The sequence below is a fragment of the Stenella coeruleoalba genome (genome assembly GCF_951394435.1).
Source record: "Stenella coeruleoalba genome assembly, chromosome: 13".
NCBI lineage: Eukaryota > Metazoa > Chordata > Mammalia > Artiodactyla > Delphinidae > Stenella > Stenella coeruleoalba.
In genome coordinates this window covers 31,186,258-31,205,989 of record NC_137159.1, presented here as the reverse complement: position 1 = coordinate 31,205,989, position 19,732 = coordinate 31,186,258, and the positions used below count along the sequence as shown (strand labels likewise).

At 46.4% G+C, this 19,732-nt stretch overlaps 1 protein-coding gene and 1 long non-coding RNA gene across 11 annotated transcripts in view; one reads left to right on the top strand and one right to left on the bottom strand.

Moving 5' to 3' along the window:
- Nucleotides 1-207: 207 nt before the first annotated feature.
- The window catches only part of LOC307195983, a 77,404-nt gene continuing 57,879 nt past the window's right edge, over nt 208-19,732 (bottom strand). For 8 of the 10 annotated variants that reach the window (XR_013831004.1, XR_013831006.1, XR_013831007.1 and 5 more), the window contains 2 exons: nt 3,904-3,957; nt 208-2,610 (listed from right to left, as the gene is read on the bottom strand). This is a non-coding gene — a long non-coding RNA (uncharacterized lncRNA). Of the gene's footprint in view, nt 2,611-3,903; nt 3,958-4,533; nt 4,658-16,096; nt 16,632-19,732 lie in introns of those variants that run through there. The other 2 variants (XR_013831005.1, XR_013831013.1) reach the window with 2 other exon arrangements.
- Nucleotides 5,180-7,101, top strand: LOC307195982 (histone deacetylase complex subunit SAP25-like). Its single transcript, XM_079940687.1, is given in 2 exon segments — nt 5,180-5,539; nt 5,542-7,101. Coding segments are annotated over 2 exon segments (600 nt in total). The 5' UTR covers nt 5,180-5,373; the 3' UTR covers nt 5,976-7,101.

Sequence of the window (19,732 nt, the reverse complement as noted above, 5' to 3'; positions counted from 1 at the left end):
TGCGCCACCACCGGAGTCCCGCAAACCCCTGAGATCTTTTCAGAGACTTTTGGTATTGTTACTTTAGTTTATTGTTGTCATTCTCCCCCGGGGAGAAATTTCATCGTTTTGTAGTCACAGGGCATTTGGAAATATCAGTACTAGAATTGTAATGTATTATGCACGCACACTATGTAGCAATCTACTGTTAAGACAGAAACCTCCTGGTGGTGTGACACACCACCAACCCCACTGCCTTCTACTTAAAGGTTGCTTTCTCAGACGATATGGAATAAATGATCTTTGTCTCAGAAACAGCTGGCTTTTCTTTGAGGTCCCCTTACTTATTGGAGCACCCCTGCAGTCACTCAGGGTAACTCACAGAAGCAGATCTGGGGATCAGGTGGCCAGTGAGCCGCGAGGGGACAGGCTATGGAAGAAACAGAGGCCTGGCTCTGTCTCAGTGAGTGGGCTGTCCTCAAGTAGTGAAAGCAGTGAAAAGGGTGGAACTTGGCTTCCAAGCCTGCCCCCCACTCCTCCCTAAAAGCTCACCACAGTCCAAATCCCAGTGGTTTTGTCCTGCTCTCTGGTCATTTAGGCCACCCCATCCTCAGGTGGGGTCCAGATCAGAGTTCTCTCTCTACATCTACCTTCAGAATATCCGGAAGCCACTATCAAGAAGCTTTCAGATTGGAAAGAATTTATTCACAAATTCACACAGGTGAACAACGGAACCCAACAGTAACAGTAATGGAGGGGTTTCAGGCTATGAGGCTGACTAGGGCTGGGTGGGGAGGACTTGCCCGTGAACCTGAGATTACAGCATGCCTCAAACCCATGACTAGTCCTAATCAGGGGCAGTTCAACAGCACCTAATTTATGCAGAATCACTGAGGTTCTCATGAATACTTTTCCTGAAAAGTGAAACTTCAATGCCCAACCACTTTAAAGTGAAATCTTGCTAAAATGTGGTCCACTGCTCTCTAATGCTTTAAAAAATGTCCTTTCCCCACATAAGTGGTCATTAGGAACATTCCCTAAGGAACTAGATAATAACATGATTGTGTCCCCTTCTTACTGTTTCTCTATCCTTCCCCATGGCTTTTACTTTCCTGTTATCTACATGTCTCTCTCTGGAAAAGACCTACCACCACCCTTCCAGGCAATTTTCTTCTGCAGTGGGTTGAGACATCAGATAGCCACTTTTCTTAGAAAAGTGTACTAAGTAAATGTCAACAGGCTTTGAGGATCTCAGAGGGATAAATGCAGGGGTTTTGAGGTAGCTATTTCTGTGGGTTCGGTTTTCAGTAACTTCCAGTTCCAAAGGGAGATGGGGCTCAAGACTCACTGCCCCCTGGAATGTTCCTTACGTATATTTATCATCCATCCTCTAACCAGGAAGATGTTTCTGTCACTGTTACGCTGCAGGCAAGAGCTCCCTGTTTTGCTTTTATTCTATTTGTTATCCATTAGCCCTCCCAGGTGAGCAGCACCAGTGAGCCCCACGGGGCCCGGAAGCTTTGTCTCCATGAGGAGCCTCATCAAATGGGATGAGGTATACAGCCTTGTGACACTTCACACTGAGCCAGCATCTTTCTGAGGGGTGTATGGAGTGCTTTATAGACTTCAACCTCCTTCCACAGCACGAGAAAGCATCTGTGGCCACTTCATGGCACAACCAACTGGGGCCCTGAAAGGAGACTCCACGGAGAAAGCAGAGCACCACCAGGTGGACCACACCGCTGCCAGTGCCATCATCTGCAAGCTCTTCGAGGCACCCAAAGGGCAACATCGGCACAGGGCCCCTTGGCTGTGTTCAGAGTTGTTCTGAGCAGTAATGATCTCACTCTGCATTTCTCACCCTGTGGGTTGTGACCCATTACTGGGCTGTGAAATCAGTTCAATGGCTTATAACCAGCATTTTCCTTTAAAAAATAAATAGAACAGAAAATATCCAAATGCATCACACGTAGTGAGTGTTATTTTTACAAAATTTTTGTTTCAGTTTTATATATCTGTATGTAGGTGTGTGCGGTAGTTGGGACATAAGATATATTTTTCACTGGAAGTTTGAAATGCAGAGACCCAATGCACATCCATCCTGCAGCTACATCTTCCTGAGATCCATCCCTGCCACCTCCACCCTCAACTGGGAAGCCAAATGGAATCTGTTCAGAGCCCTAAAACTGGCCTCACCTGGAAGGGACAGGAGTCGGGGAAGTCTTCTTGGAGGAAGTAGGGTTTACCAAGGCACGAGCAGGAATAGAGAGAGGGGGTGGCAGGGCAGAAGGATGGGACGTTCTAGAATGAGCAAATGAATAATTCATTCCAGGATCGCCTTCCCTCAGGAATGCAACATCTTCCATTATTTCTATTATACCTGTAGTTCTAAATGCAAATGCCTCTGGGAGAGTAGTGGAATGGCTTAATCTCTTACCAAAGGGTAACTGGTTGATATCAAGGGCCTGAAGAAAGCCAGAGTCTAAGAAACCATCAGTGGCAGAGTATGTGTGAAGCATGAGGGTGAACGGACGTCGGAAGATAAGACACTGCCCCCAACTGAATGTGCTGTCGGAGGATACTGATGGAAGATTAAGCTCTTCCGTCTGCAGATGTGGAAACCCTTGAGACCTGTGAGGAAAGGAAGTGACCCGTAGTTATTATTCATCTTCAAGTGAGAAGACTGATTTTATTCCCCAACAGTCCTCAGCAAGGGGGCTATTAATAATGAGAAATAAGTGCTTCTCTGTCTCTAAGGAGGGAGGAAGTAGTGGACGCAGGCCTTCCCAGAGGTGGATGCTTGTGAACTTGGCCCTCTCCTGCCTTCTACACTCACTCTACGACTAGACCCGTGGCTTACCTACCTCCTTCACAGTGATGACTCCCTGAAAATCACCAAAGGCTCAGGCCTACAGATCCAAATACTAACTTGGTGCTTCCACCAGAAGCCTCCACTCAATAGCCCCAAGGACAATTATAACAATCTCTGGCCCACTGCCCACCCCGCCTTCCGATAGTCTCAATTCTGGCTCATCCTCCACCTACTCAAGCCGCCATTCAGGTCAGCACCCCGTGAGTCACCCCAGACTCCTCCCCCTCCCTCCTTGCTCCCCACCCAAGGTCATCATCTTGGCCACCTCTCCACTCTGCCTTGAATCTGCACAGCTCAATCCTCCAGCCCTCACTAGCGCAGGGGCCACCCACTGATCTTCCTGCAGCCTGTCATGGCCACCTCCAGCCCAGTGGTTCTTAACCAAGATAAGCAACACGATGACTTGGGGAGGTGTTTAAAATCTAGATTCTGACTCAGTACATCTGGCCAGGTTGAGAATGTATATTTTGCAAAAGTGCCCCAGGTGATTCTGATGTGTGCCCTTCATTAAGAACTACTGCCTCCTCCTCCTCATTATTAATAACAACAAAAACAACAATTAACATTTTTTGTGCACTTACATGTACTTCCTTGTGTAATCTTCATGACAACCTTGTGAGGTAAGAGCTATCACCTACTCCCTTTTTACAACTGTTGAAACTGAGGCACAAAAGTCCCATGGCTAGGAAGGGGGAGGACCAAAACATGACCCATCACTCCTAACCATTCTGCTCTCCACATACCATATAGACTTGATATGTGGCTCCCTCCTTAACACTCTTTAAAGGCAGTTCTAGAAAAAGATGGCAACTTGGGGACACACTCATGACTTCCCTCTCTACCCAACCTCCCACCAACAGCTTCTTAACTCTAAAACACCTATCTTGATCAGGGTGGTGGATCCACAGTGTACACATATATAAAAACTCACTGAGATGTATGCTTAGGATTTGTGACTTTATGGTATGTTCATGACTCCTCAATAAAAAAGACCCTGAAAAAGTCACTTAAATAAGAAAAAGCCTAGCAAATGAGAAATAGGAAAAACTTACATGCACAGAAGAAACTAGGAAGAAGCCATCACAATGCTGCCAATTATGAATTCTCTAGAAGAAACACATTTAAGAACAGATTAAGAAAAGATCCCCAGGGACTTCCCTGGCGTTCCAGCGGTTAAGACTCCACGCTCCCGACGCAGGGGGCCCGGGTTCGATCCCTGGTCAGGGAACTAGATCCCGCATGCATGCTGCAACTTTAGTTGCAGGCTGCAACTAAAGATCCTGCACGCCACAATGAAGTTGTGTGCCACAACTAAGACCCTGGGCAGCCAAATAAATAAATATTGGAAAAAAAAAAAAAGAAAAGAAAAGACCCTCAGAGCTAACCTACGGAAAATCATTAGAGGACACCAGGCTTGGAGAGCACACTGAGGGCACAGGCTAGAGACAGGATTGCCTGCAAGATGGAGAATAAAACCCCAGTATAGGCTGGCTTGGTTACAGTGGGGAGCATATGGCTGGGTGCTGTAACAGCCACAGCAGCAAGGACATAGGGGCTCTGAGGGTCCACAGGACTGTCTTTGGGCCAGAGACTGGGCGATGCCCCAAGTCAATGGCAGTGAGGGGCTTCTTCCTAAAGAGGCCCCATGTGATTTCTGTATCAAGAAGAAAGTCCAGGCTCACCAAACCCAGTTCCTGGTATATTTGGTGCTTATGAATACAAAGGGTCCCAATGGGGTCACCCGTGTTTCCAGCTCCCACTGTGCAGTCCAAGGGAGCAGGGCTTACAATGATTTTGCAGTCCATCCTAAAAGAACAAAGGAAATTCTGAGGAAAAAAAGTGTGAAGTACACCTTACCCTAGCACCTATTAGATATATTTAAAGAAAATGTGATCAGAACGGCGCTGGTGCAGGAGCAGACAATTCAGTGGAACACACCAGAGAATTCTAGAGCAGACTCAGGTATATACATGGAAATATATTGTAAGACACAGGTGTTATTTCAGATCACAAGAGCAAGGATAGATGTTTTAATCATTAGTCACTTAGGGGAAAAAAAGTTAAATCTTTAACTCACAATCACCAAAATATGACAAATTCCATCCACATTTAAATGTAAAGCCTGTGAGGTGGGCCGCAACCTGGGCTCGCAGGGGCGCACAGGCCAGCACGGGCCGCTGAGGGAAGCTGGGCCCGAGTGGGAGCCGGGAGGGGCCTGGCAGGCGGGCCGGGCGGCGCAGGGCCCTGCCCTGCCTTCCCCCTGGATGTGGCATGTTGCCCTGGACCTCTCGGCGGTGGGGTGCCGGTGAAGAGCAGGTGCCAGGCCTGGGACTCTGGAGAGGAAGCCCTGGGGGAACCAAGAACACCCCACAGGACAGCCTTCAGCCCTGGTCCCGAAGGCCTTCCTGGACCGGAAAGAGCAGCTGCTGCCTTGGCCGCCCCCAGGCCTGGCTGCCGAGTGGTCCCCGGGAGCCCCGGTTCCCCACTCCCCACAGACGACCTGGGAGGTGGCCCCGTCAAAGATGACCCTGCTGGCATCCTGGGACCCCAACTATGAGGCGCAAGCGGGACCTCGGCTGGTGTGGGGACCCAGCTGTGGGTCAGGCACCTCCTTCTCAGGCTGGACCTCATGCCATCCCTCATTCTGGCCTCTGTACAAGGCAGCATCAGGCAGAGGCCTCAGGCCCATCTAGCAGGACATCAGAGTGGAGAGCAGGCACCCAGGGATGCAGGGTTCCCAGTGACACGCTGTGAAGACGTCTTTCTTTCTGACCCTCTGCTGCCCTGTGGGCAGCATGCTCCCCTGCACCTGTCTCAGGCCCCTCAGCAGGTGATGGGCTCTCTGAAACTGCTGCTCCCACCCCCAGTAATGTCCCCCTGGGTCCTCCCCATCCCATCCTCTGGCTGCTCCACCGCCTGGCTCAGTGGGCCTGAGCTGATAGCCCTCACTGGCCTCCTGCAGATGAGCCAGGGGGAGCCAAGATCCAGCTCCCCGGGGGCTCCCATGCCCCCTGCTGGCCCCCCAGACCCTGTCTCTGACCACCCAGGTGCCAGTGGTGGCCAGAGCTGTTCTCACTGCACAGACCCATCTCTCCCATGGGCCCCAGACAACCAAGGTCCATAGCCCCTCTGGGGGCAGAGTGGGCCCCCTACTTCCCCAGGCAGGTTCTGTTGACAATAAAACAGTGTTGGTTTGCAAAAAAAAAAAAAAAAAAAAAATCCTAAAAAAACAGATGAAACAAAGTATTAAAAGAGAATTTATTTAAATCTATAATTCTGTAGCAGAGAAAGCCTCTCCGAGCTTGACACAGAGACAGAAGCAAGGCCAGGCCTACAGATTCAAACACCAAAGAGGGCTCTCTACCAGGAGGCTCCAACAACAATCCCTAGAGGAATTACAACAGTCTCTGCGCCGGACCCCTAGCCCCCTTCTTCCTGTATTCCCGATTCTGGTTCTTCCTCCACCTGCTCACTCTGCCATACAGGTCAGCACCCTGTGAGTCACCCCAGACTCCTCTCCCTCCTTCTTCACTCCCCCACTCAAGATCACCACATCTTGATCACCTCTACTCTGTCTTGAACTGCACAGCTCCATCCTCTCCAGCCTGGCCCTGACTGTGGGCCTCGTCTTGGCACCTTGGTACCAGTGCAGGGGCCACCAATGGGCCTCCCTGCTCCCAGTCATGGCCACTCCAGCCCAGTCGTTCGGAAAGCCTAGACAGACTGCCTCGATTGCCTGGACATTTCACTTTTACAAATGCTTAAATAGTGAACAAAACTAAATGGCAAATGACAATCTAGGATAAAATATTTGTAATATAAAAAAGACAAAGAGTTAATAGACTGAATATTCATCAAGTACCCTTATCAATCAGTAAGACAAAAAGAATAAACTACACTAAATAATAATAATAAAATACTGCACAAATAAAACGAAAAAAGACTATTCCAATTGAAAACTAAGTACATAATCAAACAATTTGTCAAGAGAATTACCAATGACTAATTGGCCTATAAAAAAATAAAAGTCCAAGTGATAAAATAATAATAATAAAGAAAAATAAAGCAGTAACAACGAAACACTATTTTGCTTATCAAATTTGCAGTTAAAAATAATAATACCTAGTATTGGGAAGGATGTAGTGAAAGAGACACTCTCATAGGACTGGAGAGCCTAAGTTGATATATCCTTTCTGAAAAGCAATTGGGCAATATGTACCAAAACTGCCGAAAGTGCGCATATTCTTTGATTCTACTTAAAGACTATAACCTAAGCATAAAAATAGGATGTGCACGGTGTCGGTATTATATATCGGCCACCACTGTCAGTAACCTAAAGGGGCAATAACAAGGGATTAGTTAAATCATGGTAGGTACACAGTGAAATACAAGAGACCTTTAGTTTACTGACAAGGAAAACTGTCCACAACTTATCGCTAAGTATAAAAAGCAAGACAAAGAGCAGTATGTACCACATGAGCATATGAACCCATTTATGGAATGAAATGTGTGTGTTTATACCCATATATGTGCACAGAAAAAAGATCTTAAAGGATGTAACCAAAATAGTAACAACGTATATCTCTGACAAGTGTTAATATGATTCATTTTCTTGTTTATTCTTCTTTGTGTTTCCTACTTCTTTTACAAGAAACATGCCAGTGTGATACAGACCTCTCTCCCTTCCGTCACCTGGTCCAGAATTCCCATTTGGCTCTGAGGGTCCACATCCCTTATATGTAATATACAGTTGGCCCTCCTTATCTGTGAATTAAACAAGCCAAGGACTGAAAATATTCAAGAAAAAAAAATTCCATAAAGTTCCAAAAAGCAAAACTTGAAATTGCCCCCTCACTAGCCACTATTTACATAGCATTTACACTGTATTTACAGCTATGTAAATAGCCTTTACATTGTATTAGCTATTATAAGTACTCTAGAGATGATTTAAAGTATACTGGAATTCCCTGGTGGTCCAGTGGTTAGGACTCGGAACTTTCACTGCCATGGCCCGGGTTCAATCCCTGGTTGGAGAACTAAGATCCTGCAAGCCTCGTAGCGTGGCCAAAAAAAAAAAAACCGGTATATGGGAGGATGTGCATAACATATATGCAAATACTACACCATTCTATACGGGAGACTTGAACACCCATGAATTTTGGTATCTCCGGGGTGAAGGGGGGGGAAGATTCTGGAACCAATCCCCAGATAGGGGGGGACAGTTATGTATATTTCTGTGCTACTATAACTTTTCAAACTTAATCTTGTCTCCTCGATTCTCTTGACTGTGGGTATGGTCTGTGTCTTACATTTCTTTTGTGTTCCTCTCAGTGCCTAGTACATAGCAAGTTTCCAGCAAATGGCCCAAGAATGGGTATGTCACTTCTGTGCCGGTGCCTCTTAGGCTGCCCAAGCATGGACTGACGGGCTCCACAGGTGTAGCATCCAAGCCTGGTTCCAGGCCAGGCTTGAGGCTGTGTGTTGTGAGCCACCTGTCAATCTGGTCCTGTGAAGATGCCTATTGTTGCTGCTAATTACTGCTGAGGGATGGGGCTGTTTGTTTAAAGCACAGCTTACTACCCCCACACTCAGAGGCAAAGTCAATCCTATGGCATCCTATAATTAATAAGTATTTCCTCTGGTGAAAAGTTGGCTTTGATCCAACAGATCCCTCCCCACTTCTTCTGCCATCCTCACCCCATTTACAACTTCCCATCTGTTGGAGGCCTCCTATGGAGAAGTACCCACTTCATCCAAACTATGGGCCTAGTCAGAACAGCCCTGTGTCCCTGGTGTCCCAAAACGGACTCACCAGCTCCTTCTTGTCCTCCTGGATGATAAAGTTTGCTCTCATGTCTAAGCAAATCTACTATCCAAGCTGCCCAGACTGCAGGCCCAGAGGCTGAAAGAGTCCTAAGAGACCACTGCAGGAGTGACAGGAGGATTTTTTCGTGTAAACTCAACAAGTAAATTTTCATGGTTGTCCATAATCTCTGCCCTCAGTACTCATTTCAGTTAAACCCTCTGAAGAAAAAAATACAAAAGCCACTGGAAATGTCAGAATCAAAGAGAAGGACCAGTTGACTGCTTTTTTTTTTTTCCTCTTTGTATAGATATAAACAACCCCTGGTGCTCCCAAGGTTCTGGAAGAAGCAGAGAGAGGAGAGAAGTCCTGGAGCACTTGCCATGAGCACTTGTGAGAGGCCAAGCTTAGACTGCTACCATGGGAACCTTGAACTAGTACTTTACAGCCCTATGCCTCAGTTCCGCATCTGTAAATGGGATGATCACAGTGGAACTTGCCTCACAGACTTGTTGTGAGGATTAAATGAGTTAATGGGTGTAAACCACTTAAAACGTGGCAAGCTACAGGTGAATAAGTCGTAAGTGTTTGCCCCTGTTAACAAAAACGGAGAGTGTCATGGTGACAGCCACATGCTGGGCACTGTCTGCCCTCCTGTGGCCCAGGATTTCTCACCTCAACACTACTGACATTTTGGGCTGGATGACTCTTCGTTGTGAGCAGCTGTCCTGTGCATTCATTGTAGGATGTTTAGCAGCATCCTTGGCCTCTCCCTATCCACTAGATGCCAGCAGCACACCCCACCGAACCCCCTCACCAAGTTGCGATGACCAAAAACATTCCCAAACGTTGCTAAATATCCCATGCTGGTGCAGATGGGGGCAAAATCACCCCTGTTTGAGAACCACTGACATAGCGGTAAGTTGCAGACAGTTTTGTCTGTAAACTAATGGATCTCTTGTATTTCACTGTGTAGCTACCATCATTTAACTAATCCCTTGTTATTGCCTCTTTAGGTTACCGACAGTGCTGGCCAATATATAATTCTGACTGTGTGCACATCCTTATTTTTATCCTTAGGTTATAGTCTTTAAGTAGAATTATTAGATCAGGTTGATTCCATTGTCTCCACTGCCATGCAGAAGCCATGCCACATACTCTGACCTCCCACTTCTGTGCAGGTCCGGGGTGGATCCAGGCCTAGAAGTCCCACATTGATGTCCCTTGCAGTTAGATGTAGGAGCTTCAGGTGGGGAAGTAAAGAGTAGCCAACTGTTTCTCTAGGTGGCTGCCATTTTCTCTTCTTGCAGATAGAATAGGAAACTGGAATCTGGGCAGTCTCCTAGTTGTTAAGTACCCTCGCCCTTGAGAGACCAACAGGGTACAGAAAGAAAAGGAGTCCAGGGGCTGAATTCTCTGGCAGCTTGTGGCTGTGGCCTTAGTAATAGGGCATAAGCATGGTTACCAAGACTCCTGGGAGCGCAGTCCAACCCAGAGAGGAGAAGGCTAGATAGGATTCAGAGCTAAAGCCCTGGCCACCGCAAAGAAAACACCCTTACCTAGTGAGGTCTCTGGGCACAAGAGGTGGGGCCCTTCTCTTCTCAGGAAACAGGTGGGCTCTGTACTTGATTACGAAAAGAAGCACGCTGCTCTCTTCATAAAATAAACTCCTAGCCATTTAGCACTACTGAAGTTTAACATGCATTTATTTTGACCCAGCAGCTGCACTGCTACAAATGTATTCTATGGATATCTGAGCACAGGTACACAGCATATACACAGGGACTGTGGTGTACTAATTTAAAGTTTAGGCTTGGGACCTGATGCCTGATTCAAATTCCAGACCTGGTACTACCACATATGTGACCACGGGAAAGTTACTGACCTCTTTGTGGCTTAGTCCCTTTATTTGTGAAGCAGGGGCAATAACAGGGCCTATATCTCATTGGGCTGTTACAAGGGTTATGTGACTTACCATATACTAAGAACTATGTCTGTGATCAGTAAATGCTAGCTATTATTATGTTCACTGTGCCCTTAATTGGTAATAGCTAAAAATCTGGAAATTTAGGCCAATCAACTGGTTAAACACATGTGGTACATCCATTCTATGGAATACTGGGCATCACTGAAAGAAATAAAGTCAAATTATATCTACTTAAATAATAGAATTTATTTAACAATAAAGGTCAAATTGTTAAAGAAAGAATCAAAAGAGTTGCAGATAAGTACCTGTAGTTTGAGATTATTTGTATATAAGAAGAGCTACACAGAAATAAATACATGTCTTTATCTGCATAGGAAATTTCTAGAACACTCAAGAAGGTGTTAGCAGTAATTATGCCTAGGGAATGGGAATGGATGACTGGAGAACTTCTGCTTTCTCCTTCAGTATTTTTAGAACTTCCTACTATGAGCCTTTATTTTTAAAAAAATAATATTGTTTTTTAAAAAGAATAAATCTATATTTACTTCTATGGAAACATTTTTAAGATACATTGTGAAATCTTTTTCACAAGTGGCAAAATATGAATGGTACAAGCAACAGGAAGAAATCTCAGTTCAAAAATTCAGGTGAGCAAGAAACCAAACTTTAGTTTCTATAACTCAACTCAATGTTTATGGTAAGTTTCCATCCTGCCAACAGGCAACTTAATTCTAGGTGTGTCTGAACCCTGAGAAGTGCCAGACATGGGACACAGGAAGGGGCTGTGAAGGTGGCTGAGGCCAGGTCTAGCAGCCTCTGCTGCTCTGTGCCACTGTGGGCAGCGAGGAATCTAGGACCAGGCTACCTGCATCCCTACAGCTTGGTCCCACCATGTGGCCACCGCTCTCTGGGATCTTACTCCTGCCTGCCCAGGTGAGCTGCTTGAAGGCAGGGTGGGACTCCAGAGACCACAGATCTTTCTCCCGTGTCTCCTGCCCCCAACCAGTCTGGGGGATGGGAAGGCTGCAAAGAGTTGGGGGTCTTGCCACTTCGGGTGAAATCCTTCTTCCATCTTGTTTCTAGTCAAAGTATTCAGACTGTGCAAGAGGATCCTTTTCCTTCGATGAGCTATTCTGCAAATCCTGAAGTTTCCCTACGTGTGGAAGCTTTTGATACACAAAAGCCAGAGACACCTGAAGGTGGATTCCATTTTCTAATCTGGAGAGCAGGTTCAAGATGAAATAAGCTCCATGAATGTGAGAGTGGAAAAGGGGAAAATCCAGGGAGGAAAAAAGAGATAATTTTTCAAATATTATGCAAGCCATACACATGTGTAAAAGCAGAGCAAGAAGTCTGAACATTTCCACCAAATAGTTAACCAACCAGCACCTACCAGTAGTGTAAGCTTTAAGACAGGGGAAGGGGTGGAAGAGGAGCTTTACCTTTTTATTCTATGTATTTCTGAACTGCTTGGATTTTTTAATGATGAAGCTATATTCAGTATTACTTATATAATCCATTATTTTAAATAGATAAATACCCATACATTTTTTGCCTCCAGGCTGGAGACGGAAGGTGATGAAGGTCACACTTGTCTGGCCCGCTGGTGGGCAGAACCTTGGGAAGCTATCTTCATGAGTGGTTGGGAGGCCTGTTGGGAAATAACTCTTTCTAAAGGAAGAAGGAAATAGGTACAATGAGCTGACCCAGAGACAAAAGCTTTGCTCTGTGGAAAGGGGGAGGTAATTCTGAGCCAAGGTGGTAACTGTGATTTAGACATACCTGTGGAGCCAAAGCCAATGGCTCTATAAGGCAATGGGGGCACCAGAAACCCCACAGCCCTGCTCTGATAGTGGAGCTGGCTGACCTCATGCCAAAATGTCAGTGACTCCTAGCAGGGGCGGGGTGCCTGATGGGTGTGGTAATGTCCAGCAGAACTGATAGCTCCATGGGGTGTGTCAGGGGCAAAGGTTGCAGAGCTGGAGGAGGGGAAAAGATACCTAGGGGTGGGGGTAGGAGGTAGGGGGTTAAACTGCCTAACCTTATCCACCAGCACATGGGATACACACACCCCGGGGATGCCCAAAATGTTCATTGGGTGAGCGAGTGGGAACTAGGCAGGACCTGGGATCCTGCACTGGCAGGTAGGAGCAAGAGTCAGAGACATACTTGGATGGGCTCTAATGATGTGATAAATGCACACAAGCCCAGCTGTGTGCACAGGTGGGCAGCACAGGAGACGGAGCCACAAAGCCTATGTGCGAGAGGTCAGAGAAGGTCTCCTGAGTCGGCTGACACTGGTAACTCAGAAAGGATGGGAAGGGTGGAAGACATGAGGAAGTGTGTATGCAAAGGCCAGGAACTGTGAGAGAGTGAGCCGGGATTTGGGGGAACTGAAAGCAACTTGGGCTGAATACAGGGGAAGAGCAGATGAAGCCACAAAGGTTGTGTTTCATGGTAAGGAATTTGGACTTTATACTACAGGCAGTGGTGAAGCTCAAAAGGGTGTTTTAAACAGGGAAATGAGATGATCAAATTACCAGGAAAGCTGTCTCACCACCACACTCCCGCCACTTCTAGCTAACTCCCACCCAGTTGTGCAGTCTGAGTGTTGCTTCCTTCAGGAAGTGTTCCCTGGCCACCCCTTGGACTTAGCTAACCCTCAGTTAAGGCTTCTAGGGGTTCCCAAGCACCCCCCCCCCCCGTTTCTCTCTATCACGCTGTGTCATGATTCCCTGTGTCCTGTATTTTTTTTCTCTCATACACTGTGAGTGCTGGAGGCCAGGGACTGTTGTCTGTTGTGTTCTGTGTTGCATCCCCAGCAGCCTGCACAGTGCCTGGCATAGTAAGAACACAATATGTATTTATTTAATGAAAAAAAACCCAAAAACCTGTGAGAAGGTATCTTGAGATTTCCAGCCTGAGCTGTAAAGTATAGGTTGGAAAGGGAGGACAGGGGATCAGGGAGAGGGTTCTTGCAATAGTTTGAGTGAGAAATGATGAGGGCCCGGTCCTAGGCAGTCGTGGCGGAACTGGAGAGCAGGGAGTGCTTGGGAAAATATTTAGGGGGCAGAACTGATAGGTCTGGGTGATTAGATGATGGAAGTAAGGGGGCCAGATAAGGGGAGTTCCTGGGCTTCTGACTTAACTAGTTAGGTGGATGAACGATGAACCAGGACTGGCTATGTGTGGAGGAAGATGACGCAATCAGTTTAGACATGTTGACTGTGACATGCCTATAGGGCCTACAGGTGGAGAGGTACCAGGGGCAGCTTAAATCACAGAACCGGAGCCCAGGACAGATATCTGGACTAAAGATAGAGATTTGGAAGCTTTCAGCCTGCGGGTGATGGTTAAAGACCAGGGAGGGGATAAGATCACCCAAGGAGCGAAGGAGCAGGTGAAACAAGGAGGACACCCACCTATAGGAAGTGGGCTGAGGAGGAGCCTTAGAGAGAAAAGGAGACATGAGAGAGGAAGAGAGAAAAGAGAGCAGTAGCACAGCTGCTGGGGGAGAAGGGGCTTCAAGAACTAGTGAACAGGGTCCAACAATGTGGAGAAACTGAAAACCCATCCAGGCCCCTCCTTACAGTTGAGAAAACTGAGGCACAGGTAGGCTGACTGAGGTGTTCGAGCCCACAAGCTATCATTGCCCATGATCACATAGATCAATTATGATCTCTGGACTCCTGGGGGGTCCCGAAGACCCTTCCACGGTGGTCAGAGAAGTAAAGACTATTTTTATAATAATACCAAGACTTTCTAGAGTATTCACTTTGTTAACATTTGCACTAGTACAAAAGCAACAGTAGATAAAACTGCTGGGGCCTTAACGCAAGTCTACGAAGTCATATTCTTCACCCCCAAGCACTTATATTTTAACAAAAAGGCCAACTTCACATAAGAATGTCTATAATGGAGCAATAATCATTAATTTTATTAAAACGTGACACTTGAGTGCATATCTTGTTATTAGCCTTGCACAAAGCACTTCTGCTGCATACTGAAGTACGGGATACATTTACGTTATTGTTTGCATTGAGAGCTAAACTACCTGCTTTTTTTTGTGGAACACCATTTTTATTAGAAAGAACAATTGACAAACTATGATAATTCAGACTTGGGTATTTAGCAGACATGTTCTTGAAAATGAATGAAGTGAACTCGTCAAATCAAGAAAAACTGATAGTATTTTTTTACCAACCATAAAATTTGAGCTGTCAAGTGAAAATCAGGATGAGCCTGACAGCTTCCCAATACCTAGACTTGGTGATGAAATCAGTGATAATATTAACAAATGTGGTATTATGAACTGAACTGTGTCTACATTTGGAAGATCTGCATAAATCACTGAGCCATTATTTTCCAATGACCAATGCATGATGTTACAAAATCAGTCATGAATAAAAGGCCTATTCAAAGTGCAAGACAAACCAATGGATTTTTTTTTTTTTTTTTTGCTGTACGCGGGCCTCTCACTGTTGTGGCCTCTCCTGTTGTGGAGCACAGGCTTTGGACGCGCAGGCTCAGCGGCCATGGCTCATGGGCCCAGCCGCTCTGCGGCATGTGGGATCTTCCCAGACCAGGGCATGAACCCGTGTCCCCTGCATCGGCAGGCGGACTCTCAACCACTGCGCCACCAGGGAAGCCCAAAACCAATGGAATTTAACACAGCTGACTATGAGAAATTCATTGATATGGTTTCAGATCTCACATTGCAACTAACCTTTCAGAAACTGCCATCTGTCCAGTTTTGGTGACATATCAAAGAAGATACCCACAATTATCTGAAAAGGCTATTAAAGTACTCCTACTGAGCTGGCAAGCCACAACTAAAGGAGCCCTGGAGCCGGAACAAAGGAGCCCTGGAGCTGCAACTAAGGAGCCCACGTGCTGCATCTAAGGAGTTGGTGAGCCACAACTAAGGAGCCCGCCTGTCGCAACTAAGACCTGGTGCAACCAAATAAATAATAAAATAAAATAAATTTAAAATAAAATAAAATAAAATACTCCTACTTTTTCCAACTACAAATCTGTATGAAGCCGAATTTTATTGATCTACTCCAACCAAAGCAAGATATCACAACAGACTAAATACAGAAGCAGGTATGAAGAATTTCCCTGGTGGCACAGTGGTTAAGAATCCACCTGCCAATGCAGGGGATACGGGTTTGAGCGCTGGCCTGGGATGATTCCACATGCCGCCGAGCAACTAAGCCCGTGCGTCACAACTACTGAGCTCACGTGCCGCAACTACTGAAGCCCATGCGCCTACAGCCCGTGCTCCGCAACAAGAGAAGCCACCGCAACGAGAAGCCTGCACACCGCAATGAAGAGTAGCTCCCGTACGCTGCAATTAGAGAAAGCTCGCGCACAGCAATGAAGACCCAACGCAGCCAAGTAAATAAAATAAAATAAGTTGTAAAAAAGCAAAAATATCCTCCCTGCTCCAGACACACCTGGCACCTAAAATTTCACCATTAGAGGTCCTTAAAGTAACTCAATAGGTCTCTAGGAAAACAAAAAGACCTCTTGATTCAGGGTAGGGGTGGGGGATTAGTGAGAAGTCACAAAAGAACAAACCAGTGGTAGGCCTTGAATTCCTAGATTAAAGGCTTAGAGGTAGCAATCCAGTGGGAAGAGGAGTGGGGGTGGGGAAGTGGGAGGGTTGAGAGTATCTAAAGCCATTTTTCATAGTGAATACAGGGTTTTTAATTACACTGAATATTTATTTGGGGCGGCTTTGGCAAGGGATTGATAGAGATCTGGGATGCTAAAGACTCCCCCGTAAACCACCCCTTGACGGTAACACTGCAACAAGAGAAACAATCAGAGCGCTAAGACCTTAGAAACCAAGACACAAGATTCCTGGACTTGGGGGGTTGGGGGAGAATACCAAATTCAATTCCTTCCCGTCTTAGTCACTCTGCTTGTCAGGGGCAGGCAAACACCCCAAGGCTGAGCTGAGGAATATCCAAGAGGGTCTTGAGTCCTCAGAATTCTCGGCAGGGTCCCCTCCCTTGTGGAGGCCTTGGATGGAAGTGCAGGAGCTGGGGCCAAGAAAGGCAGGAAAAGGGCAGAATAAATTGTGGGCTGATTGTCCAGTCACATGATGAGATCTCACTGCTTCTTGTCACGTAATTTCTTTTTCCCTCCTCCTCTGGTCTCTCCCTCTCCTCCTTTCCCCTCCCTTTGCTCTTGATTTGGTTAAAATAGATGCAAACTCTGGTCTTTTCTATTTTTAATACCTAGCCATTACATAATCTACGCTGTAATTGCTGACTTGAAAAACTACTGGCAACAGTAGAAAATCCCCAGAGTTTTAAACAGGAAAAGGATTATTACAGCACAAAAGCCTTTGGCAGTTTTACTGACTGGTAAACCGTCTGTAGTCGTCACTTGCCAGTGGAAGTCACGTGGGCCTTGGGAAACACTCTCCCCATCTCAGGGAAAGCAGGCTGGGGGAAGGGATGAACCACAGCTTCATCTGGGAGGAGGATGCTTTGTGTGGCGAGTCAGGGGGTGGGATGGTGTACTGGAGCTCCTGCTGGGCCCAGCCCAGAGCAGGAGGGAGGAAGGAGTGAGCTTCAGGATATCCGCCCCCTCTCTTCCCAGGGGCCACTTTTTACTGCGTCTGTTTCTTGCTAGAGAGTCAAGTCTCCAGCATCCCCAACCTCTCCCTCATCGACTTCCTGGGCTTTCCTACAGCCTCCAACACATTTCTGGGCAAGCCTGAGTGAGGGTGCACTATCTCAGTTAAATAGACCATTTTATAAAGACAAAGGAGCAAGGAAGACTGCTTGTTAATCACACAGATCTGACCCACTCCTCTGCAAGGCTTTCCACATATTAAGTCAACAACCACACTATTTAATTCCTCAATAAAATGACCTTACAACAATATAGCACTAGAGGTTTGATTTAACTAACTCATTAAGACAAAAATTCTCTGTATATGTGTTGGGGGTGTGGGTAGTATAGGAGATACAAAGGTGACAGGGACAGCTTTCCCTGATTTTGCCAATTCTGCCACAATCTTAACCCCAATAATCAAGGAGGGTCAGTCCAATCTGGGTAACTATATGTGACAATTCATTCAATAAATGTTTGCTGAATGCCACACGCTGAACTAGTTGTGGGGATATAGCATTGAGTAAAATCACTGCCCTAGTGGAATTGCCAGGTCAGTGAGGAAGACAGACATTAATCAAAATATTACATAAATATATCATTACTAACTATGATGAAGGGTTAGGTAAAAGTATAGGGCACTAGGGGCATTTAGAACAGGAAGACCTGATAGGGTCTGAGGGTTCCTAGATACCTACGGACTTCAGGGTTCTTTTAATTCAGCGCCCTATCTTCCTTCCCGTTCCCCTTCCTCCCTCCCTCCTTACTTCCTGTAGTTAATATTTACTTCAAAAAAAATTACTTTTTTTCTATGTAGAGAGGATGATACTAGGTTCTTTATGGTCTCATCTGCTTCATAGAGCAAACTTACAATTTAGTGCTTTAGGACAAAACTGTCTGTTAAGAAAAGCCAAACCACACTTTACAGTGAGAACTATATATAATTCATGATGACCTGAATTAGCACTCAACCGGCTGCAGATGACAAAAATCCAAATCACACTTTCAAAAGGAAAAAAAAAAGGGAAAGCCTAGACCCATGTAAAAGAGACATCCAGAGTTAGACTAGCTTAAGGTATGGTTAGATCCTGGTGCTCAAAAGATGTCATTTAGTCTCCATCTCTTTCGATCTTGCAGCTCAGTTTTCATCTGTGTTGGCTTCAGAACTCCCCCTGGTCACCAGCAGCCTCAGGATTACGTACATTCTACAGGATTGGCAATCCAGTTGGAAAAGAAATGAGAATTCACTACTTAACAGTTCCAGTGAAAGTCCAGAGTCCTGACTGGCCTGAATTTCAGACCATGCCCATGCTAACTGCCATTCTCTGACTGGCACAGTCATGTGTCCTCCATCTAGAACCAAAGGATGGACTTTACTACACCAGAACCTGATCTGAGAGTAGGAAGGAGGTGGTCCCTCAGAGTGAATCAAGGTGCTCTTATCTAAGACGGGAGAATGATGCTGGGCAGTGAAAGCCCACTCATCTCTACTGTCTTCAAAGTTTGGAATTACAGTGGATGTTAAGACTAAACAATAGGTTCTTCCATCAACTGAGTCTTCCTCCTTAAGGAATGAGCAAGAGTGCTTATTTAGGGCTTCCCTGGTGACGCAGTGGTTGAGAGTCCGCCTGCCAATGCAGGGGACACGGGTTCATGCCCCGGTCCGGGAAGATCCCACATGCTGCGGAGCGGCTAGGCCCGTGAGCCATGGCTGCTGAGCCTGCACGTCCGGAGCCTGTGCTCCGCAACGGGAGAGGCCACAACAGTGAGAGGCCCGCGTACTGCAAAAAAAAAAGAGTGCTTATTTAGTGTGGCACTGGGTAGATTTGCCCTGTTCCCAATCCAGCTACACGGAGACTTGGCGTCTTTAGGGCCCTCACTGGAGCCTTAATATTTGTTTAGGTACTTGCTCAGAGCAGTCTTCAAGTCCCAATACCTCGTGCAAAACTTTTCCTACCTCCCTTCACTCCCTACACAGGGCTGGCGTGTCTGGGGAGGCCACAGCTCTCCGGCTGTAACAAGCATCCTCAGGGTCTGTGTAAATTACAGGAAAGGAAGTGAAAGACAAGCCCTTTGTTGGCAAGTTTTGTTTCCCTTTTGGAGTCCAAACTGAAAATGGCTTTCCTTGGGCGGAAAGGGGAGTATCAGGACAGTTCCTGGAGCATCCAACAAACAGACCTCCATCAGAAAGAGCTTGGGGCGGGGGTGGGGGTGGATCACTGTTAAACAGTCTGTGAGTTACACAGCACTACAGCAATCATATGTTAGCTGCAACCACCTGCACCTTGGGCATGTTACAGAAGTGCCTGGATCCCCCTATCCAATAGCCTTTTGCAATTTCTGCAAATTCCCAGCAGCTAATACTCTTAGCAGTCCCTTCTGGCTCTGGCTCCAGCTCCTGCTGGACTTTTAATCTCACTCACATCTCACCTCCTGAAGCTGGTCTCTTCCCTCTGCTGAGTTATCCCAGATATGGGACTTGTTTCCCTTTCTCCATGCTTTACCAAAAAGAAAAATATAC